General features: G+C 38.5%; 3 protein-coding genes across 3 annotated transcripts; all 3 read left to right on the top strand.

Annotated features, from left to right (window-relative positions):
- The first annotated feature begins 1185 nt into the window (after positions 1-1185).
- Positions 1186-7014, top strand: espnlb (espin like b). Its single transcript, XM_053330724.1, has 7 exons — positions 1186-1200; positions 1586-1760; positions 2546-2664; positions 3522-3527; positions 4430-4606; positions 5401-5764; positions 5858-7014. The coding sequence occupies exons 1-7, from the start codon at positions 1186-1188 to the stop codon at positions 7012-7014; spliced, it is 2013 nt and encodes a 670-aa protein (XP_053186699.1).
- Positions 7015-7946: 932 nt separating this feature from the next.
- On the top strand, positions 7947-13380 carry rab6bb (RAB6B, member RAS oncogene family b). The gene is made up of 8 exons (XM_053329790.1): positions 7947-8016; positions 9841-9899; positions 10578-10631; positions 11102-11207; positions 11358-11469; positions 11632-11725; positions 12842-12908; positions 13316-13380. The coding sequence occupies exons 1-8, from the start codon at positions 7947-7949 to the stop codon at positions 13378-13380; spliced, it is 627 nt and encodes a 208-aa protein (XP_053185765.1).
- A 2453-nt stretch (positions 13381-15833) lies between these two features.
- On the top strand, positions 15834-20802 carry aire (autoimmune regulator). Its single transcript, XM_053330723.1, has 12 exons — positions 15834-15980; positions 16274-16448; positions 17032-17178; positions 17416-17631; positions 17868-17992; positions 18124-18245; positions 18482-18551; positions 18911-19021; positions 19152-19273; positions 19826-19904; positions 19993-20091; positions 20722-20802. Exons 1-12 carry the CDS (start codon positions 15834-15836, stop codon positions 20800-20802), a joined length of 1494 nt encoding a protein of 497 aa, XP_053186698.1.
- Positions 20803-25494: the final 4692 nt, after the last annotated feature.

Below are 25494 nucleotides of genomic sequence, written 5' to 3'. Positions count from 1 at the left end.
CAGGTACAGGTCACCCTATCCCACCTCTTTAATTATGCACAGTAAGAAGGCCCCCCATCTGAGGTTTGGGTCCAGGCGATGCTGCTCCTTGGTCTTGGTGTTTATTGGCTGCTCCGGAGTGAAGAGACAAACAGCTTCAGGTTTTTTTTTAAATGAGCATTGTTTTGTTTTTTTAAACCTATCAGGATTCATCTATTGTTACTGCTGCGTGACCATATTGTGAGTATTACATGTCTTTATAATGAGATGAATATGCCAGCTGTAAAGATGGTTAGTTTAAATGAAAAAGTCCTAGAATGTAGGGAACATGCTGTATATTATATACTATATACATACACACAAATATAGTATTGTAAAGTGGAGTTTTTTGCCATAACAAAAAGATCACTTATGGGATTGTTTGCAATTATGTTACATATCATTGTCAGTAACGGGTGGGGAAAAAGGCATAATTGGATTAAAAACTGCATATTAAGCATAAAAATATATAAGAAATATAAGATATATTGCAAGCTGTTCCTAATTGTAGGTGAACTGAGGATAGTAAGTGCCAATGTACTAAATGAATTAGGTTGATCTACATTGTTGTTATGTATGTATATCTTATGTATATACATTCACAAAGTTACCACTGAGAAGACATCTCACTTTTAGGGTATCCATGTAATTGGGCTAAACACTGCATTTGTCCTTGTAGTATTTGAAGTATTTGGGCTATTGGTGCTTATGTAAAAATCCAGTGAATCAGTAAGGTTACCTGGAAGCGGGATATCATATCTCTCCAAACTCTAACACGCTTTCTCCCGCTCTCCGTGTGGGATACGCTGCATTCACTGACCAAGATCCTGTTTCACCACTTCTTGTTTCTTCTCCAAGTGTAACCATGCCATGTGTTCTTTACGTTAAGCGTGTGTATGTGTGTGTGTGTGTGTGTGTGTGTGTGTGTGTATGTGTGTGTGTGATCAGGGGGGGTATCAGTCTCTTAGAAGATTACTTTCAAAGCATTTATACAGTGGCTATGTAATGCTGCTGGCTGATGCTCTGTGACCCATTGCCCTCCTGGTGGTGCTCACTTTACATGTCATGTTGTTGTTGTTATATATACAGTATATATATGTCACTTAATTGTTGTCATTTTCAGAAAGAGGAACTGCTTTGATTCATCAGTGAATGAGCAGAATCAAGATGGAGAATAGCAAGGTGACCAAACATCAGTGCAGTGACTGAATAACACTCTTTTCTTACTGCATAATATCAAAATGTACAATCATGACAGGGAACAAGAGGAAAAGATAAGGATAAAAGAAACAAATATAAAACAAATACAATAATATCATTACATATTAAATGGTGTATTAAGTGTGGACATTGTTAGGTTGTTAATTCATTCTCTTTCTCTTACTGACAGATTTTAGCAACTTAAGACTTTTGGATAATTTTGAAATTTTGAATTTGTGTAAATTAAACAAACACAAAAAATCAGTTTTTTGACATCTGCATAAAATCATAAACAATTTGTATGTTTTTGGAGTAGGTAGTAAAGGATGTTGTATTCTGTGTGATTTGTGTGAACTGTCCCTTTAAGCATGGCTCACCCCTGCTGTATGTATGTTCCCAGCAGCCAGTAAAGGAGGTGCTCCCCCTGCCTCGCCACCCTGTCCCACTTCCTGCCATGACCCCCTTCTCTGAGACTTCAGAGGCTGCCACTTCAAAAAAACAAACAACAGGCTCCATGCAGCACGTACAGGTTGCTTCCTCAGGTGATTAACAATATACTTTGAATCTAAATGTCTCAAAGGGGATGGTGAAAAGTGAACATTTTTTATTTAAGGTTGCATTTAGATTCAATTGAGTCTTTTTAAACAAACCGTGAAATGTATTATTGAAATCATTAAATCTCATTCTGCTTTTTTTGAAGTTTGATTAGCGTTCAAGATATTTCACAATGCTCCATCACTGAAGAGCTTTTTTCAGCTCCGCTCTGAGCAAATGAGCAGAACCTCTCGATCTGCTCCAAACTCAGACTCAAACATCCCTCTGCGGACTGACTTTACACTGTCTGCTTTCTCATTTACAAGCATCAAACACAGGAATATGCTTCCAGCTGAGCTTAAAACTTACACAGACTTTCATTCTTTTTCTGATGGTCAAAAAAAGGTTTTTGAGCAACCAGTGATGTCAACATTCATTTCATGGTGATTCAGATTTTAAATTGTCTTTTTGTAGTTGTATTGGATGAATGTAGCCTAATATGTTGTGTATTTTTTAGATTAGTCTGTACACGTACACTAGGTAACAGTGTTGTATATAAATTAATGTTGTTAGTATCTGATGATTGTTGTGTGTATCTGCCCAGAGACTGCAGATGGAAATTAGCTACTAGCTAAATCTAGCATTAATTATATCTTCTCATTTTGAGATTCATGTTTTTTGAGCATGGTTCTTGTTTAATAAAGACTAAATACATTTTTAAAATAACTTTTCTGTTTAAATATAGAGCAATATTCACTCATTTGTAACCTTTGTTGATACATTATGTTTACAGTGGTGACATCGTTTAACCATCTGAAGCTGCCAGAAAGGGATCTCACCCTGATGTCCCATATGAAGTCTATTAAGTCCATGAGGCAGGCGGGCTTCACTGCGGTCTTCACAGGACAAACGGTGAGCCAGTTATAGCCTTCAAGCCCAACAAACAGCCTGTAAAAGCTGCAAAAAATCCCTTTGATGCAATAAAGACAGCTGATATTGTCTTGAGGTTGCCAGTTCACAGATAAATGCACTGTACATGGGTGATATATGTTTTGTGATCATGTTAAGTTTGTTTCATGCTCATAACTACAAAAGTAACGACAAAGCTTTTCATGCTAGCTCTGTGAAATGGTTGAGAACTAGAGGTTTTGATGTTTCCAGCAGTTTGAAAGCTAGAACCTTGTAAGTGTTGTGCTCCTGATGACTACATACATTCAATATGAAAAGATTGAGGCCAGACCCACGTGCTTATTTTCCAGTATTGTACAACAGTATTAAATGTAAGAAAGGTCTGAAATAACCTTGCTTGGATGCTTACAATAGATGAATAAACTTGCAAGAAAAGGGGATTTGAGGATGAGGAATAACCAATGCTGGTAGTCTCCATCACCAGTACAAGTTTTTTAGGAGAATCAATGTCGCTAACCTCACAGCTGAGGCCTGTGTTGGCATTCTGATTGTTTATTCCTGAAGCTTCGACCGTTATCACTTTCTAGGAAAGGCAGTTTCAGTGATACAGCAAGGTATACATCCTTTCTACTTAGCAAAATGAATAATATTGATGAGCCTTCTGACATTGGATGCTGAGATTTAGTTGTGGATAAATCCGGTTCGATCTAGATTTATGGGGTTTGGTCAGTCTTTCTAATATTTTGGCCAGTCCCTTGAATAACAGTTTGTTATCAACCCTAATTAAGCTGACTGGGTGGTATGAGCCACATTAATCAAATACTTTGCCCTTTCAAGCAATGTGTTGGCCATATTAAGAGAATGTGGTAAATAACCCTGATCAAAGGAATATTGGTACATATTTTTTAGTGGTCTTTTACTAAACGTCTTATAACTTTAAGCAAAATCCATCCAGGCCAAGGCTTTACCTCCCTTCAATTGATTAATTGTCTCCGCAACTTCTATCTCTGTCAGAATGTCTATCTCTGTCTATCTCTGCACTAATTCTCTTTCTGGTCCCCAGACATTGTAGGAAAGGTAATTTCATCCAGGGAAGTATTCATTTTTTCATCTGAAGTAATACATTCAGATGAATACAATTTTTGGTAAAAATTCTTCAGATTTCTATTAATATTTGAGATGTAGTATGTATTACCTATGCTGCCCTAATGGATGGAATAACATTCATTTCCCTGCTCCATTTGGCCAGCAGTGACAGGAGACGACCTGGGTTATTACCAAATTCATAAAATGGAGGTTTCAGACTTCTTAGTAATCACTAAATCTAAAGCAGTACTCACTGCAGAGCTACTATTGTTAATATGATATTGCTAGGCCAGGTAGTAAGCCAGTTAACAGACTTACATTTACATTTGCAGCTTATGTTAGTCCAGACAACAACACTGTTTTAATCCATACCTGACAATTTTGCTCTTGTGTGTTTGGTTTTGAAAAAAATGCTAAAAAGGTCTCTGCTCAGGTTGTAGTTGGATGGAGCTTCATTTTTATTATTCTGCCTCATTTTGTCATGTCATAGTGTTTGGGTAATGACACATAGCTCATAATCGTTTATGTAATCCCTCAAACCACATAAAGAGTATTAGGAAATTTTGAGCCTTATGGGGTTTGCATGATATGATAATCATGTTATTCTTGAGTGTCTCCATGGTGCCGAGCTCAGCAGTGACACTCTGACAGGCTGTCTTACATTGTTGAACGCTGACAGAAGCTTGACAGTGAGGAGATGTTGGAGGAGGTACCAATCGTCGATGTGATCCTAGCCGACATCGACTCCCTGGTGCCTACTCACGATGAAGCTGGACGCCCCATAGCAGAATGGAAACGACAGGTGATGGTGCGGCAGCTGCAGATTAGGCTGCAGGATGAGGAGGAGCAGAGGAGACAGGTACTCCTCTGCTATACATTTGCACTGTACATGCAAGTAACCTGTAATGTGTAATATATGTATGAATGAACACAAATGTGTGTGCATAATCATCTTTGGCAGGATTAGGAGAAGAAGATACAGTCCAAATCACATTGAAGAGTTTATACATATTTTACATGTTTTAGCCCAGTAATTAGAAAAGTCTCAAACAAAAACATAACAAGACTAAGAATATACAGCTATGCTAGTAGCTATGTACTTCCTGCACAATGAGGCTTTTAAGGAAAAACTGCTAATATCACCTAAAATGCTCATGATTATAATGCTGATGCTTTGTAGGTACAATTTCTAATATGTTCACCTTAGCTAGGGAAGTTAACATTTGCTAATTAGCAGTAATCAGCTCAAAGTGGTGCTACTTACCTGAGGCTGATGGGAGTGTCATTACTTTATAAAGTATTTAGTCATAAACTAAATTATTAAATTTTACCTGGCAATAATACATGAGGATAACTCATGGGATCACAAGTCTTGCAGGGGAGACAACTGTCCATTATTAAGTTAGGTTTCATCCTAACCATGAATGTGCATACGGGATTTCAATTGAATGACCGACAGTGTCAAATTGCCATACCCTGAGCCACACAGCTAGCATGGCTAAAACAGACATCAAGGATACTGTAAAGGAAACCTGCCTCCTTTTACGAGACATGCAGTAAAATTAGCTCAAATATAGTAAAAGCATGATGTTCTGGTCTAGATGATTTCTCCTCTCAGGATTGTTCATTACAATCTGCTGCTCTCTCTAACAGGACATGACTAATGGCTACACACCTGTGGATGACTGGAAGTACTCCCAAGCCCACAACGCAGTCTTGGGGCCCTTTGGTGAGCTCCTAACAGAAGATGACCTGGTGTACCTGCAACAACAGATTGAAAATGTGTCACTGCAGAAGCGCTACCAGGCCTATGAGCTGGAGCTGACCAGGCTGACCGAGGAACTGAGAGCGATTTTACCCGACCCCATTGTAAATATTTCCCTTAACAAAGACGTCCTCCAGCAGATGGACACAGAAGGTCGCCTGACCCTCCCAGTGTGGTGCAGTCGTGTCTCAGAGATTGTCAAGAGTATGTCAGTACTGGTGGCTAATCTGAGCCAAACCACCGAGGGAGAGGGTGAGAGGAGCATAATGGAAGGCATGATGGAGGGGATGAAGGGGTTGCAGGGGGTAAGGGACAGCTTAGGAATCGACCTGGGCCAGGGTCAAGAGACAGTGCCAGTTCATGGTGAGACTTCTACTGGATGTCGGATACCTCACATAGGGATGGCGTCAGCTTTTAGCCATCGTTTGGAGAGCAACAGCTACAGCAAAACACGGAGAGAGAGGGTGCAGAGGGAGATCCAACAGTCTGGGGTCTCAGTGAGAAACCTCAGATCCAACTTTGAAGGTCAGATTGGAAGTATTTATCCCTTTGCTGGAGTTATGAAAGGAGGCCAGGGGTTCAAGAACCAATTAACGGTCGGAGCTTCAGGAATAAACAATCAGAATGCCAACACAGACCTCAGCTGTGAGGTTAGCGACATTGATTCTCCTAAAAAACTTGTACCGGTGATGGAGACTACAAGCTTAAGGAAGGAGCGGATTGTAGTGCTGTTCCTTAGTCACTGGAAGAAGTCTGCATATGCTATTTCAGTGAGAGCAGCGAGGCAGAGACAGGGACAGGAGGCAGTGTCAGAGAGAGTGACAGAAGCACCGCCTCAGCAGAGGATCACCTCCATGTTTCAGTTCTGCCAACAGCGAGGTGCTGTGGACAAGATGCTAAACTCTTGGAGGAATAAATTAGAACTCAAAGATGCACAAATGTCTTGTTTGTCCTCCAATAATGCCTCGCAAAATCCATCCACTCAGACAACCTATTCCCCTGAGCAATTCCTGCCAGATGTGGATGGCATTGCATTGCCCCATGATAGCTTGACCCTTGACTTATTCATGTTGGGATATTTCCACATCTTAGAACAAGAGCTATCACCTGAGGAGAGGAAGATGAGGCATCTCCTCTGCTTTGAAGTCTTTGACCATGTGGGCAGTTTCCCCTGGGAGGAGGTGCGGGACTTCCACAAGGCTGTTCTCCAGGAAATCCAGGCTGGGAGGCGACAGTGGTGTGACGGCTTCGAGGACATCAAAGTTTGCTTCTTTGGGGACTCGAGACTGTGTCGCTGTCCACCATCATCATCATCGCCATCATCACTGTTGCCAGATTCCAGACTTGTACCTAAGGTTATAGTTCAAACTGCTACTCCAGATGAGGGCAGCAGTGACACAGACGTCTCCTGTTTCAACAATGAAGACATTTGTAAATATATTGACCGCAGCTTTGCTTTCTGGAAAGAGAAGGAGGCGGAGCTGTTTGATTTTGAACAATAGTCACAATGTTAAATTTGACATTTTTGCACAAAATGATGACATGTTGGTGCTTAGTTTGGCAAATTGACAGGAGCTAAATAAAATTTTATTGAGAATGCTTTTTTAATGTATTATCATTGCAAAATGAATTGATGGTTGTTTACAAAACCCTCCCCTACCCCTCCCAGGTCTCATGGTGCACCATAGAGACCATAGGCTTCAAAAAGGAAGTACTTTTTCTAATCTGACAGCAGGGTCACAGAAAAGATGAAGATCTTAGAGGATTCTTGTGGTTTGTTTAAACTCCAGCATGAGCAGTAAAATGTACTTCAAGGATCAGAAGTATATTATATGTTTATATTACACACAGTATTAACAGATTGTTATTCATGAAATCTATCAGTAGCGTAGTCATGTTGCTGATTGTTAAGGAGCAACTTGGTTTTGATGACTGACCAAACGATTGAGCTAAAAATAATTTCAGCTTTAATTTTGAACAAGTTCATATGTGGGAACTTTAATTTATAAAAAAACATTGTAAATTTAGAAGATAATGATTTATCTATAATCTAACCTATAAAGTAACTACAGCTTTCAAGTTGCAGACTTAGCATAAACTACAAATACCTCAAAATTGTACATATGTCAGTAGATGTAGCTACTTAACTTACCTTAATAGACATATTGTTTACCTCATGTAACATTCATACATGTCTTTATTAACTAATATCAATGTCATAAAAAACATGGTTTCAGGTCCAATAGAAAGGTGAAGGACTGAAATAGGTGAGGTCGCGCAGGCGCAGAAGCTCCCTAAATTGACAGGAGGACGCTGAGCTGCATTCACATCAGTCTGTGAGGAGAAGAGGATCCCCTGCGCACCCACAACGGAGGAGACGCCGTACGATAAGAACATATAGAAATAATCCAAGTTGAGCTCTTTATCTGCGACCATGTCAGCTGGAGGAGATTTGGGGAACCCCCTGAGGAAATTTAAACTCGTATTTTTGGGAGAGCAAAGCGGTGAGTCAGAGCTCAGGGAGGTTTGGTTATCCTCCTCCAATGCCAAACATGCGTATATGTTGAAGGCCATGTATGTAATCTTTGTTGATTTTGAAAGTTTGAGCTGAATCCAGATGATGTACTGGCTATTCTTGGTTTATTTGACGCCCATGCAGCTCTTGGCACAATATGTAGCTGAAAATTTGATTAGCCGGTGGAGAAAAAAAACAGAAAAGGAAAAAAAAAAAAAAGCCGCATACACATAAACTGCACCCTTGGATTACACATAACGACCATTGTGATCAATTAAAAATGAACGCTAATTACAACACATATATTATTATAGCAAATTGCCATAATTCGCATCATACCAGGCGATATGAATTAGGATATTTTGATGTGCTGCAGTGACCGACAAATACGTTCAGCCTGTCTCCACAAAACGCCTTTATAACACTTCATCGGTCATTTCTGACACGAACAATCCTTTATTTTATTGCATGACAGTGTCTGCTGTGTTTTTTCCCAACCACTCGTTTTCTTTTTTCCCTGCGAGAAAAGATAATAAACAGTCCCCCATGTGTCAGTTCGGGACACACCCTAGGCTGGCGTTGTCTGTAGCGTTTCTGAACCTCGCAGTCTCCGGTTCGGTCCCATAAATCATCAAATAAAAACGGCTTGACAGCGCCATAACATTATACTATATATTCAATAATCCATTTATTCTTGGTGGGAATGACTGTGTATGTGGTTTGATGTGATGGCACAAATTCAGGAGGTGCTGATCGATAATGGTTTAGCGCTGTAAGGCTGCCTAAATACGTGTTCAGACATCAGACATCCAGAGTGGCAGTAGAGGATCCCATAACCCGTAAAATACAGCGGCAAAGAGCAGAATACACATAATTGGGGTCTAATGTGGCAAACTAGTGCTTGTGTCTTATATGGTGATGCTTATGTTTGTGTGTGTACGTGTGTGTGACAGAGAGAGAGAGAGAGAGAGAGAGAGAGTGGAGACTGTGTGTTGGCTGAGTGAAAGCCTCCCTGTGTGTTTGTGTGGCCTGTACTGCAATGTTGCTGTCCATGGTGCTGAATCGAGGCCTGGTGTAGCCACTGCCCATTGCTGGCTTCAGAACTGCTGCTGTCTGCATAAGAGCCTGGGGCCTTGCTGGAAAAGTCCAGTCCTCACCTGTGTTGTGGATCTGATATAAAATGGTGCTAAAGATGGTGCTGGGTGGGATGTGAATTAAAAAAATGGGGCTCGCTACTGAAGGCTCACCTTGACACTCTGAGATGTCACCGATCTGGCTTGTTAGAACCACTGAATATCTCAAATCTTTATGTATTTTGTGTCTGTTTCTTTGGATCATGATGCATTTTTTGGACCAGACCTCTGTTTTCTCAACTGTGCAGTGATAGCATTTCTCTTATTGAATAAAAGAGGATTGATTAGCTGATCGATAATACATTTAATAACTGATTAATTTGTTTTAATCAACCAAAACTCTCTAAATTCACAGGCTTGGCTTTGTATAATTTGTGTCGACTAAACATCTTTTGGATTTTGGATGTTCATTTGAGATGAAACAAGATATTTGAAGATAACACCACAGACTTTCAGATAATTTTTTGCCTTCACTTTTTGATTTTGATTTGATTTTTTTGATCAAATTCGAACAATGCTTATGATGGTAGTGGATGAATGTTGGAGAGCACGTTCTTGTCTGTCTTTATATGCTGTATCATTATGTTGAATTTAAAATGTGATTGTGTATTTGTGTGTTCAGATTGTCAATCTGAACTGAAGCTTCACTAATCAATAGACATCTGTGTGCTCTGTTCCAGTGGGGAAAACTTCTCTCATCACTAGATTCATGTATGACAGTTTCGACAACACATATCAGGTGAGACTCAGACCAGATCCAGAACCAAATTTGAAAAATGAAGATACTTAGAAGTACGTCATGCCTGAATACAAATATATTCAATAAATGTACTTCAGAAGCAATAGTTGAGTCTCTGTCACCACTTGTTCTTGATTGCAGCCATATTTTATGAAAACTACACTGTCTCTGATGTCTGAATAAATCGAATAATAAGAACAATCACACTGTACATCTACAACATGTATACATACAGGCCTTGTATGGTATAATAGTGACTGATCAACAACTGAATAACGTTACAATGAGTGTTTTTAGGCCAAAAGATCAGATCAAAATAATTACAGTCAGGGTCCATGAAAGACAATGTTGTCCTAAATTGAATGTTGTCAGTGCAAAAGTAAATGTTAGTGTTTCAATATTATCTTAAAAACAGAATATATAGATTATTTTTTCTTTCCTTTCACAGAAGTTAGGTAACAAGTCTGAATGACCGAGCCCCTAGGGCAATACAAATGAAATTAGTTTTTCAGTCTGATTAAATTTTTTGTGCTTATTGGTTTTTTTCTTAATAGCTTTTTGGTTTATTTTTCACCTCTTAAACACTTCTGGTAACTACTGATGCAGAGAGACATTTAGTTTTTAAGGTCTGGACTCTACTGATAATTTTTCCCCTCTTTTATTCTTTCTTTATTACAGGCAACCATCGGAATTGATTTCCTATCAAAGACGATGTACCTGGAAGACCGAACAGTAGGAAGCCTTGATTGTCATTTAAAATTCACATGTAGATTCACATGTTAAGATGAATTATAGTCTAGCCTACTTTTGTCTTTTTCACTAGTCAAAATCCTGAGCAAGGAACCTTCCAATTTCCACCCTGTTTTGACTAATCCTTGATTTGATTTGCTTAATTACTGCTCTCTTCACAGACTAACATGATTATCCAAAGGTTATTTCTGCAAGTAATAGCTTGGGTGCTTTGGCTTTTCTAGCCCTAAGACTTGACGTCTTAGGGCCTTTCCCTGGATCATCTACTTTAGCTAGTATTAATACTATTTCTTTGTCAGGATATTATGCTCTGTCAGCCAGCCGGCACACAAGCTGATACTGGCTTATCCTTTCGGTTGTGTGCTTACATAGCCTTACATCTGTATGGTCTATGTGTATGTGTAGTATGATGTTCAGATGCTAAAGGTGTGTGTTTTTGTGCGTAAATACAGGTAAGGCTGCAGCTGTGGGATACTGCAGGACAGGAGCGTTTCAGGAGCCTCATCCCTAGTTACATACGAGACTCTACAGTAGCTGTGGTTGTCTACGACATTACAAGTGAGCAGAAACCTGCTTTTTTTTACCTGCCTGCATGTACATGCATGAATATACTGTATCTATGTATCCATGTTGTGTTCTGCCTAAAATACAGTAAAAATGCAATAAAAAACAAAATCCTGGATATAAAGCAGTTGTCTGCCTCCACAGATGTTAACTCTTTCCAGCAGACCTGCAAATGGATTGATGATGTTAGGACAGAGAGAGGAAGTGATGTCATAATCATGCTAGTTGGCAACAAAACAGATCTGGAGGAGAAGAGGTGAGGATGTATAGACATACTATACATAGACATAGTTTATGGTTGACTCTAAGGTTCAGTTACAGTTGATGTGGTCTTGTTGCAGTAAATGAAAAATGTCAGTATGAATAAATTAGCCCTTTAAACGTCAAGATGCTAAAGTGTGGTTCAATTTTCCTGTAGACAAATCACGATTGAGGAAGGAGAGCAGAGAGCCAAAGAACTGAACGTCATGTTCATCGAGACCAGTGCCAAGACAGGCTGCAATGTCAAACAGGTGATTCCTGCAGTTTCGCCATATTTCACAGCATTGTGGGCTTCAGTTGCTCTGAGATTCTCTGGCATTTTTGTTTGTCTCCAAGGTGATCGAGTGACTAAAAGGATAAATACAATTTCTGTGTGTAAAAATAAGTAACAGAGATCACATTCAAGCCCTGTTCGGTACAAATGCAGAACAAGAGTAGCACACAAAGGACTGAACATTGAATGCTGATAAAGTCCAGTGCTGTAAATGACTAAGTACGTTTTTAAGATGATTTTTTGGGCATTTTGCCTTCATTTGGCATCAATCAATCCTCTGACATCGCAATTATGGTTATGTAGTGTGTGTCTTAACCGCAGGCTACCGGGGTGCCTGAGTGCATTTACTCAAATGCTGCACTTAAGAAAAATTGGATGTACTTGTTCTTAATAATACTACTACTTCTACTCCATTACAATTAGAGGGAAATATTGTACTTTTTACTGCACTACATTAATGTTACAGTTAAAATTACTATTTATTTCACAAATTAAGATTTTACATGTAAAAACATTTGGTCAGTGTATAAAATATAGTGAATAGTTAAAGATAAAACTACTCTTGGAATTAAGGGCACCTCGACCTATTACCACTGTAAAATGCTACTTATACATTACAAGTATCTTATACTCTAATAAATAATTGAGTAAAACATTTTCCTGCATTGAGTACTTCTGATACTTTAAATGCATTTTGTAGATAACACTTCCATACTTTTACTTGGCAGTGCTGCTACTTTTACTTAAGTAAAGTATTTGAATTTCTCCCTCACTGCTTAGAAATTTAGTGATGCAACAACACGACACTCAAAGTCTGTGTCTCTATATTCATGCAAAATAATGACAGATCCATTTAAAACTAGAAGATCAATACTAGGAAATGATACAAAATTACACCCATCATGGATTAAAAAGAAAAAGTACTGTGTTCATAAAACACAGAATATTCTGTGGTCTATGCAGGACACATGTAATACATATTTTTGCATATTTTTTAACCTTCTTACTCATGCTGTCCTCTTTCCCTCCCTCTCTTTTTTCCTCCTCTGATCCTCCACTCTATCTCTCTTCCATCCCTCTTCTCATCTCCTAGCTGTTTCGTCGGGTTGCAGCAGCCCTTCCTGGAATGGAAAGCTTGGACGATGCAAATCCTGAAGGCAGTATCCTTTACAGTCGCTGTGACTCACTGTGCCGAGAGCCAAACAGACGAGAAATAGGCAGCTTATTTTTAATCTCTTAGTGGTTGTTGGCGTAAGTACAGACAGACAGCCCAGCCTACTGACTGTCTATACAAGCATCAGCCAATTAATCTTTGTTGCTTAATAGAGAAGAAATGCGCAGAGCCAGGAAGGTTGTGTGGATATACTGGTGCAGCACCACATAGTGGTTGTCTGGGCAGTGACACATGCCAAGAATGTGTGATAGAGGATGGATGTTTAATAACTTATTGATGAAGGTGAATTAATTCATGCAAAAATGTGACATTATGTTTCGTATGAGTCATAAAACCTTTGATGTCATGTCAGGTCAGGATATTTGACTTTTTCCTTAACTGGACAACTTCCAGTGATTGACATCAAGCTCGACAAACCAGCAGAGCCGACTGTCCCCGAAGGCGGTTGCTCATGTTAATGCAGAGCTGTGATTGGACAGCTCCCTTCACACCATAGGCTTGTTGTGTTGCTTACTACTGGTTAGCTTCCAGTTGACTTCTCTAATTGGATATAGCATCCGGGCCTTGTATCTGATTGGACAAATCAAATGTTATCTTTCAGTCTTGTTCAGTTGTAAAATATTGTATACTTTGTCAATATGTAACTGACTGGAGGAGAGAAGGGAAGAACAAAAAAAACAAAAACAAAAAACAAACAAACGTTCAAACGTAAATGAACAAAACAGTTTTGGAAAAATGAAAAAGGGAGAAAAACGGGACAACCAATGGAGTTCTTTTCGCTGTTATGTTTTGTATTTTTTATATATAAAAAAGGGAAAGCACCAAAAATGATGCCTAAACATAGAAGGAGAAATAGTGTGGGGTGATCAGCCATTTTTCAAAATGGCCGAACACATCTGAATGTCTGCAGCACGCATGCACGCTGATCTGATCTTTGACCTTTGACCTTTGACCTTTGGCCTGCCATCCAGGGTCTTCCCACTCTGGAAGGAGGTTGACTATCTTAGAATGTTTTATAGCATCTCTCTATAGCATCTCATGACAAACGTTATCTCATTTGATATTCCCACAAGATTCAACTTCCAGTAGGTTCACCTAACAGTAGCTGTGAAAACGTGGCACTCTCTCTCTCTCTCTATGGGTTTAACTTTTTGATAGAACAAACTGTACTGTGGTTAAAAAAAAAGAAGTAATAAAAAGACAACTTACTCTCACAACTCCCCCTCCCTCCAACCACTCCTCTCCTTCTCCCCCTTCTCCCTCTATCCCTCTCTTCCTCCAATGTCCCCATCCCTCCATCCCGGTAATACACATATAACGATCCACTGTAATGCACTGCACTGTATATAATAATGTAATATGTATGTTGTGAACGTCCCTCTGTAGAAGTGGTCCTTGTTCACCAGTATGAATAATGTAATAATGTTTAATGATTAATAAATTACAGATTAAAGGGCTTCACTCTCCTAACCATCAACATTTACGTGGTAGCAAAATGGTCTACTCTATTTAATGCACTTTATGTCTGGTTATACTGGTTTAATATAAAGAATGTTGATCCTCCTTACACAAAGTTTCACATCCCTGTAGCATATAGAAACCAACAAACTGAAAGAGAAAAGGGTAGGTTATGGTTAGCTTTAAATTAGCATTACACCAGAGTCACAGAGTTATGTAATTTTCTAAAAAACTATATACTCATTAATTAAGGAGAGAAAAAGCAGCAGGTTCACTTAACAATATTCATTGCTGTTCTGAAGATTTTCCTCTTGTTCTTTCTCTTTTTGTAAATTACATGCAACATGTTTTCTATTTTTTTATATATAAGAATAGAAAGTAACATAACTGCTAATATATACATTTCTTTTTAAATTTTGGTTTATTCTTCATAAGCCAAGCTGCTTAAATATATTTCTTAACATTAGAGTGGTATCCATCTTCTCGTCTAACTCTTGGCAAGAAAACTGATCAGCAAATTTTCCAAAACTATTCCTTTTAAGTGCAAGACAAATATCTAAATCAAAAAAAGCTAACGACCTAGATTGGCATAAAATGGGAATGCAGAGGCATTGCAGCTCAGTAGGCCAAAAAACAGGGAACATAAATGGGTTCTGTACAAATCTAACATTGACAGCAACTACATTTTGCCTAACATTTTGAGGCAAAATATTATTTGGTTTCAGAACTCTAGTGTTCCACATTGAACCCTTTACTTAATGAAAAAAAGGTGATGCAGTAACAGCAACTGAGAGCAAGGCAGTTATTTAATTAATCAATTGTTTACTGTGTTAATTTCCCTCTTGCTATTGTAAAGTCGTAATTATCGTGTTCTGTGCTGAGTCACTGTTTGAAAGCCTGATCAGTAAGGGGAAGTTGAGTTGGAAAGAACCTTTTATAAAGAAAACTGTCACTGTGACATTGTGTGTCAGGTCGCCTACACTCAGCTCTCCTGATGTAAGAAGACAGGTATTCCCCTGGACAGACACCACGTCATTTGATCCCCCTGGGGGTCAACAGGCGGACAGAGGCAGTTAATCCTGGACAGATGAACTCCACAGAGACAAGAGATGGTGTGGTGGCCTTGCTTGGGTTTTCTCAAGTATGAAAACTTCACTGTCTGTAGCTAAAATCCAGTAAAAATAAGTGGCATCTGAGTTGAACTCCACTCTTAGTATGATTATGTCTGAATGTGTTGGTGAGCATGAATTGAAACTAGAATCACTGGATCATGTGAAACAAGATTTTTCAGACACAAATGATTCAGGATTTTCCACATACCCAGTCAGTATAAAACAATGTGCCTGTACAATATTTCCGTCTTCATAAAGGACACACCTCTTCCATCCAAAACACCACTTGTATGATCTCAAGTTCTTGTCTCTTTGGATCTCATTTGCTCTCAAAGTGGATCATGTCCAGAGTGGAGGCTTTTAGGGACACAAACCTTCGCTCTCTGCTGAAGGAGTTGCGTACTGATATTGCAATGGCTATAGATGACCCTTTTCCTCTCGTCTATGGTTTGGCGGACAAAAACATCATCACTGACCAACTGCTCAAGGTGAGTCAACACTTTTGAAAGCTCAATTTAAGATCAGTGTTTAAGTTACTGTATGTAACTTGTTTCTCAGTTTTCTTTATAAGCATACACAAAAAAAACACTATTTTTAGTATGCTCACCTTTTTTCATGAATCCTTCATAGCCTTCAAATAAATTCATAATTTACTATCAAGAGATGTGCCACCTGAATGTATTTTGCTTGTCTCCATATAACCCTGAAATGCATAAATTATGATATGCATTTGGATTTTTACACAAGTTCTAAATCTCTTTCTGTTTGTGTGGATCTGTAGGACACTCTGGAGAAGGAGAGCAGAGAAGGAATCCACAAGGCCATGTACACCCTCTTGTCCTGGGTCTTGGAGCAGAGCAGATCCATCGTCCAGACCTTCTGGAGCAACTTGACCAAAGACTACAACCTGGACAGCTACCCCAAGCTGCAGACACTGCTCACTAACCTGCATGCTAGTATGTAACGTCTAGTATGTAAAGTCTCTGACTGAACCGTATATAGCAGGACTTTTCCCAAACTTTGAGCACACATTCTCTTAAATAACCCAATGTTCATTCAAATCTAAAGTCAAGTAAACCATATTTGAACCAACCAACAGAAGACATTACATGGTATAGCAATGTGTAAATAGAGAATCTGCAGCTGACACATCAGTTTACTGTGGAGCAAGCTCAAGAACAGAAAATACAATGTCTGTCATTTAAAATGTGAACAGTTATGAACTTTTAATTCACATTGATTCAAGCAGTCTGTGAAGAAACTAATAATTACAAGTTTTCGTTCCAGTTTCTTTCTTTCAACCATGTTTTCAGCTCATTGGCATTAAAATCTCATTTGTATGGTTTTGCCCAAATGAGGATCTAAACAGAAACTTTTAGGGAAGTCGTGATATACCGGTATTTACAATTCTTTTGGCTGCAATAATCATTTAGTGAAAATCTGCCCTAGGACAGACTAATCTATCTACAACTATTTAGGACATTCATAATGATTTGTATTTTAAGCTGAATTTGTATTATTATGTATTATTGCTGACAGAAAGGGATGCTGCAGGTTCCCGAAGTGAGAAGAAATCCTCCAGAGATCACAAAACACCTCACAGCAAGAAGAGGAGCCACGAGGACAGAGGAACTAACTCCAATGATCAACTTTCACAGTATCATGCCAAGACAAGCGATGAACCAGGTTTTCTCTCATAATACACTTGCTCTGACACCGCTTTCCAACAATATAGATTAAAAAACAGATAAAATGAAAAATGAAATTTCCCTCAGAATGACATTTAACTTCCTAAAATAGTTTCTTTTGGAGACAATGCAACAGTTACTTTTACAATCACATGGTTGTGCATTCATGAACAATTAGGCTGACTGTCTGTAGAAATAAAAGAAACATTAAATTGTATTTCTCTGTTTGCACCAGGGGGTAAAGTGAAGCTGTACAGAGTGAAGAGTGAAGCTCCAGCCCTGCAGTCACCATCTGGAAATAGTAATTACGAATCGAGTCAAAATTCTGCCTCAGGTGTGACGGTGTCTTCCTCAGTCCAGAGAGGAGTCACCCTGTCCTCCTCCAGTGAGCCACCAGTCAGCCATGAGTCCAGAGAGAAGATCCATATCAAGCAAATGTTTGACTCAGACGGTGAGCCACTGGCTAAATATCTGGATTCCTGGGTTTATGGTCATGAATATTGGCAAAACTGAAACTGAATGTTTGAATTAAACTCGACTGAAACACTGACTGAGAGAAAACTTATTTGTTAAATTAGACCTTAGATGGGTCATTGTATTGACGTTTTTTCTCAGCACTGAAAAAACATAATAAGTATAACAGTGATTGCTCTTTATGCAAATTCCTTTAAAAGTCTCATTCTTCAGGTGATGCGAGAAAGTCCATTAAAGTTGGAGGGGAGTTTTACTCATGTGGTACATCAGAAGATATGAAGGGAGCATCCAAAGTTGCTATGACCACATTTCACCACAGGGGGGAGACAAACACAGAGGTAGAAGTCCCAACAGCCACTCAATCTCGGTCACATAGACTTGATCGGACTCTGACTGTGTATTTGATTTTGTATCTCAAACGTACTGTGTGTGTGTGTGTGTGTGTGTGTGTGTGTGTGTGTGTGTGTAGGTTCACTATAATGACGACGAGTGTACATTGTGTAAGGATGGAGGGGAGTTGATATGTTGTGATGGTTGTCCTCGAGCATTTCACCTGACCTGCCTGGACCCCCCACTCATATGTATACCAAGGTATCTATCTATCTATCTATCTATCTATCTATCTATCTATCTATCTATCTATCTATCTATCTATCTATCTATCTATCTATCTATCTATCTATATGCAAAGGCTGTGAATCCTCTGACTACACACAATATTTTTCAATTGTTCTATCTCACTTATATTACTGTTTGTGGGTTCAGGGGTGTTTGGTGTTTTTTCTTGGTCTGAGAAAAAGCTTTAATGTCATATTCATTATCTGCAGTGGCTCTTGGCAGTGTGAGTGGTGCCGTTGCAACATAGTGAAAAAAGAGAAAGCCCTACAACCTTTACAAGTAAGTATCTGAAGGATAATTATTAATAAGAACATTAGAATTACTTATTTTCTTTTTTAATAAAAATATAGATTTTTTAACTACAATTTTAATCATAGTGATTGACTCATGACTTAATGAGTGGAAAAGGTGATGTAATTAACTCTATGGACCATCTGCTTCCTGAAAAATAATCCCTCACATTTCCAGTTATTGTCATATGCACAGTAAAAATGATGATTGCAGTGCTTCAAAGCTTCAGGGTTGTGCAATAAAATGTAATCATCCCCACCATATGTAAAATTTCAGCAGGGTCTTAGATGACATTGATACTCTACAAGCTCTAATATTGACCCCAGTTATAATATTTTATATGACAGCCACTCGTTCCTCAGCTTCAGCAGACAAACACGAGTTCCAGTAACTCCATCATTGATATCTCCTTCTTCTCCTCACTGTCGTCCTCATCTCTCAACAATGGCAGAAACCAGGTAAACTTAATTTTAATGATTTAAACCATGTTGCCATTAATTCTGGTTGAATGACAGCCTCTCCCTCTGTTCTTTTCATTCTTTTTTTTCTATTTTCTTGTTTGCTTGAACGTATAAAACGTGTAACCAGTGCTCAGGTGGAGAGCCGGTCAGCGTGAGGGAGGTGTGTGCTCTTTGTCACCTCGGAGGAGAAGACCTGACACACTGCCTGCAGTGTTTGAAGCACTACCATATACACTGCAACTTTTCCAAGTAAGACATCTACTCATCTCAAACCCTAGCCTCATCATATATACAACACAGTGTGAACATACTTTCCTCCTGGCAAAAGACTTCCTGTGGATTCCTACTGATGTTAGTATTGATCAACAACATGCATTAAGGGTGTGCACTTACAACAACCATTATCCAGCTAATGGTGCCTAATGGACTTTAAATGGACCCCTGCAGTAAAATGTGCAGTATAATGTATACTGTAAATGAGGATCAATGACTTTTACAAAATGATACGGAAGATGAATGAAAGCTCAATCTATGTTAAGATCACACCATTTATTCAACTGTATTCCTGAGTGCTTCTGTGCAATAGTTCATTTTATTAGAATAGAAATCATTACTTCAGATATTTGCATTTTTTTCAATGTTATTTAGGAGTCACATGATATAAAATGTTATTAATTTAGGTTCCCGTTTGTAAGGGTCTCAACTTCTTCCTCTAATTTGTTTGGGGATCAGATATTGATTGACAGTAACATTATACAGCACAGAAAAGACTCTCTCACAGTGTCCCTGCGTTTGCTATAGAGGGAGATCCATCTGCTGGTCCTGCTCCAGGCCCTGGGGAAACTCTGCAGAGAAGGAGCCTGAATCCAGAAGTTTACAGGTAGGTCTGCACATGTACACACAGTAAATTTGAACAGATTATGTGGATATGATTGAGTTTTAATGTGTTTGTTTGTGTATTCTTTCAGCTCACCCCGGTGGTTCAAAACACACACAGTCATGAACAAAGCTCCTCTGTCACTGAGAGCGTCCTCCATAAAGATGACCTGGACTCCATCCTGGGAGACGTGAGTGGGGCTCAGTTACATACCACAGATGTAGACGTGATCTAAATGAAGCATGACGGACACAAGATGACTGCATTTCTTATCGTGCACACCGAGATGAGCTGTCGTGGTGAAATGCAGTGTGGATGACAAAACAAGAAGTGATAGGGGGGATGTGTCACTGTGTTTTGTATAGCAGTCTAGTTTTTCTTTTTCTGCCAGTGATGTTTAACTTCATTGTACTGTAGTGTATACTTGTATTTATTTTGTATGTGTGTTTCAGCATGTTTGAACTGCTTGTGAAACGAGGTGTAAAACTGTAATTTAAATACATAATATAAACTAGATAATCAGATCCAGGAAATACTATTTATAACTGGGATGTACCTTTCAGCTGACTCCTGCTGAATTTACACAGAGAAAATGTTAATGCCATGACAGAAAAGCCAAAAAAAATTACATTTATCTCCAAAACTGAAAACATAACCTCAGATCACTTGATAACTGCAATAAAAAACTTCTAAAGATTGTTGTCCATGATATCATATGCATGCTTACCAGATGATGTCACCAAGGGCTCGGCCTTTTTGTGTCCTCTGTGTGTCTACATGTGTATGTGTGTGATTTTTATTGTTCTTTGTCTCTCATCAGGGCTCCATCGATGGCATCTTGCAGTGGGCCTTTCACAACATCTCTCGGCCTCTTCCAGACTCTCAAGGATGCTACCAGTGACTGAATATCGTGCCTGCATTCACACATTTTGAAGTAATATTATAAGGTGACACTGATGAGCTAATTAAAGTGATCCTACTGAATACAAGTAACAATCCAATGGTTTACTTAAGACTTCTTATTTTTTGTTGTAATATTTTAATGTTTTTTATATTTTGTGTGCAACTATTTCTCATTTTCAAACAGCAGCTTTCAAACAAAGGGTACTGAGATGATTGTCAGTTGATTTACAAACAAGGAAGCAGTCAATATTGACAGAGGCGTTTAAGAAATTTGGGAACTCGTCCACATATAAGTAATATAAAATGTCCACTTTTTCATCCAGTTTCTTGGCTACATTTCTAGCAGAATCAAATTTCCAAATCAAAGTAAATGTGTTTTTGGAGTGTCAATTTTACTGTAATGCAGGCCTGGATTGACATGTCATGGACTGACCCTCCTGCTCTGCCTGCAACGTGTATGCCTCTCAGTTCCCATCGAATTCAGTGAAGCAAGTCTATGTTGGATTAATAGGCCACTGAATTTGCTTTAGTTTATAGATGTTTTATCAAACATACTTTTATTTAAGAAAATATACCATGTGAAAAATGTAGAAACTATAATAATGAATTAACATTTTGAGGAAATAATTTGCAATTAATCAAAACCAACTAACATGCAGTGAACCATGAGAGAGGGGTCTTGAGGCAATTGCCCACTTTGGCAAGGTTAACCACAAAGTAACGTTGCTGGTAAACCTTGAATAATTGACAGCATTTGTATTGTGTCTTTCTACTCTTCCAAGCATTCAAAGTGCCTTTACACTACAAGCCACACTACAAGCCACATTCACCCAGTCACACATACATATGCTGATGGCAGAGGCTGACTTTCAAGGTGCCAACCTGCCCACATTTGGGAGCAATTATGGGATTCAGTATCTTGCCCAGGGACACTTTGACTTGTGGACTAAAGGAGTCAGAAATCCAACTGCCGATCTTCCAATTAGTGGACAACAAACTCTACCTCCTGAGCAAAGGTTCACAAAGGTGAAACAACTCCAGGTTTTTCTGTCCATCTTTGTCAATTATCCTCAAACTTTTCACCCATTTTAAAAGGGGAAAACTTGTGTTTTTGGGCCATATTGTGTAGGACATGGTGGTGCGTATGTGTGTGTGTGTGAATGTGTTTACACTTTCAGGGAAAGCATAGGAAGACTATCTGGTTAACAATTCGAGTTCATAACCTATTGGGTGCCAGAAACACACACATGTTAGACAAGATCAGTGTCTCATCATTGCAGATAAACACACACATGCATGCACACATATTGAGCGGTATAAAAGAGACGATGCAAACTTACACTTGTGTACACAAAGACAGTTTCTCATTGTCTCTGTGCAGATCTGGAGGAGAATTCACATTCACACATTAGAGCAGATGGTTTCAATACGATGAGGTATGCACACTGAGAAATGCCTCTGTTTAACAGGAATTCCTTGAAGACTATCACTTAGATGTGGAATGTTGTTTTTGTCATGGGATTCAGGAGTTTTAGCATGACTGCCAGAGGGATGGAGCTCCGCCAGGCAGCACACAGATTTTTCTCCCCTCGGTATTTGGTTGTCATGGCTCCCTGCTCCTACAGGCCCCAAACAGAGGATGTGAAACATGTTCGCTCCAGAGTGTGTCTCTGTGCATGTGTTTATTTATGAATCCACTTTCTAAATGGCTCATGAAACATCCTGCATACTTGAGGGTTCTGTATCCTTGCAGAGGAAGCAACATCACTGACAGAGAGACTAAATGTTTTCTTTGAATCTTTTTTTAAAACTATGAGGGAGAACAACCAATAAAACAAATCATGAAGTATTGTCAAAGTGTGTGTTGGCATATCTCCACTCAGAATTTGTGTTCAAGTAGCATCCTTAATAATTTTCTTCATTCCAGCTGAGTGAATATTTGCATTTAAAAAAGCTGCTTGCATTACTTCTTTTATTGTGTTTATTTCTATCATGAGTCCTACTCTGTCATCACTCAGGTTTCACCTGTTTGAAACTGCATACCACACCAGAAACCACATGGAAAAACTAATAAAATATCCCAAGAACTTCCTCTTTTGTATTTAAAAAAAAGGGTGGATGACCTCTCTCCACAAGGTGGCACCCATCTGTGAGTGATGCAGTTCAACACTCAGTTACACAGTCAAGTAATCATAACAATATGAAAAGAGGATGTCGTTACTTTCACAAAACAGTGTTTGTGTTCGCAGAGAAGTGGGAATTACCCACATATCATCACAACAAAAGGCATCTGTCACAACTATTTCCAACACAAATAAATTGTATGAAGAGTATGAGGAAAATATGTTTAATGGAAGTAGTGTTTAAACAAACCAGTGTTGGAAATTTCTGCACTTAATTACAGTTTTGGGGCAATTTACTTAATTTTAGAAGGAAATATTGTATCATGTCTTTTAATGTATTGTTACAGATTAAAATATATAATGTCTCCTTAACCACACATTGACATTAAAATGCTTCTTACATTTTGGTACATCAGTGACACTAATCCAATATCAAAGAGACACTCTGATGAGGGCCTTTCTACTGTCAATGAGCACTATTGACACTTTTTATACCTTTTACTCTTTTGATTTCTGTAGTTCCCTAACTCTACCTCTGAATGACGGAACTGTACTATATTACTGTACTATGACTTCTACTTTACTGGAGGCTCCACCACTGACAGAGACCATACAGCATTGTACATGCCTATTTCTTTCTTCTATTTGGTATTCTGTACACTGGTTTGCAGTCTTCAAAAGGCATACAAATATTTAAAACTATTGTGATTATAGATGTTTCCCATGTAGTGCCATATTGGTAGGTTGATTCTTGGTCAACACCTCTGTTGCATCATATCTTCTCCCTAATCTTACATATCTGATTTCCTGTCACACTGCATTCCTGTATGATGTCTAACCAAGCAGAAATGTCAGAAAATGTCAAGAGTATTAGAAGTGTACTGTATAAACCATGCTATATTTTATGGGCCTAATGTTGATTTAAAGACTAGAATGCACAACATTTTTATGTGGTAATTCTGGTCATTTAACACATATAAAACACATTTAAGAGGACTGTGAGTCATGTTTTGTGTCTCTTTCCCTGCACATTTCTCACAGTTTCATGAGGCTGATAAGAAAATATTTTTGTGCTTATTCTGGCTGACCTTTGTGTGTCACAGATGACGGTTTAATGTTTAGGAAGTTAGTGAGCAAGAGTTACACAAAATCATAACAGTAAAACACATACTTTACGTACAAACCCTGTTTTCTGTGTCGGAGTGAAATCACAAGTCAGAATTCCTCAAACACACACACACACACACACACACACACACGTACACGGCGCACACACACACATCCTGCCATGACTGGAAAAATATGATAGGTGAAATTCCCACGCTTTGGGCATCCGCTCTTCACATTTTTTGGCACTTTATAATCGTGGGCAGCTTTCCAGTCTGTGTTCCTGCTTGGCCACAGCTGAGGGGTATCTGAGGAGGTGAAGCCTCTGTGACTTCTAGTCACTCCTCAGTCTCTCTTTATACTATTGTTGTGGGCAGGAAATTGCCCCCACATTGTCTTGGCACGAGGTCTCAGAGCAGAAACTGTCTGAACCAATGAGTAAAAGCAGCACATACTTCAGTTTAAAGCACTGAAAGAAACTTTGCATGTTGTGTTCAGTGTAAATACAGTTTAGTTGTTTACTCAAAGGATTAGGTTCTTTTCAGGTTTTGCTTACAGTTACCAGAAGGCTTTATGCTACGCTCTTTTTTTTTTTTAGCCTGAACTAATAAATCACTTTTCATACTATTGTCAAATTCAGCTACCTCAACACTGTTTTACTTTTATATGATATTGTATACGATCTAGCTCGTACTTCTATATTAAATTATTGAGTCTGATGATTTAAATTAGTTTATCTTTTGATTTTTGTAAATGTGGTGAAGTTTACAATTTGAAGACCCCAGTGAGATGATTTTGTTTTATGATTGAATGATGATCTGAACTTGTGGGGATAGTTGGTCTGCTCTGATTGTTAATTTCATTTAAACATGTGGTGCTGGTGCTGTTTGTCTATTTGAAGTTTAAAAAAGTCATTATACAAGTAAATGAGTGTGAGTGAGATTCTTGTTTTCATGGTTGAGGATTTGAAAGTTAAAAAATATTTTTTTACTGGGTTAAAACAGTTGGGTTGAGTGTTCTTCTCACCACCATATCTGATAAAATAATACATATCAAATCATAACAACTAAAACCCTGCAAATATTCTATAACACCAATCATTCTGTGCAGTCAGACAAGCTATATTTTATAAGGCCGGCATCTTTTTATTGCCCACATGTACAGAGAACAGTAAGCAATTTAACAAGTTCAAGATTCAACTACTTTTTTCACCACTGAAAAAGGATGATCTAAACAAACAAACAAACAAACACACAGACAAACAAACAAACAAACAAAGGGACATGCAATAACAACATTATTGAAAAAAAACAACATCCAATACAATGAAGACACAGCTTGTGGCCTCCTGAAATATACTCAACATTTATATGATTTTCTGAATAAAACCAGAATGTTACACATTGGTTATGTATTGAAAGTTTGTTTGTTCACAATATGTTTTGCTCAATTGTATTTGA

This window comes from Scomber japonicus, chromosome 12, assembly GCF_027409825.1.
Source record: "Scomber japonicus isolate fScoJap1 chromosome 12, fScoJap1.pri, whole genome shotgun sequence".
NCBI lineage: Eukaryota > Metazoa > Chordata > Actinopteri > Scombriformes > Scombridae > Scomber > Scomber japonicus.
This window is presented reverse-complemented; position numbering and strand designations above follow the sequence as displayed.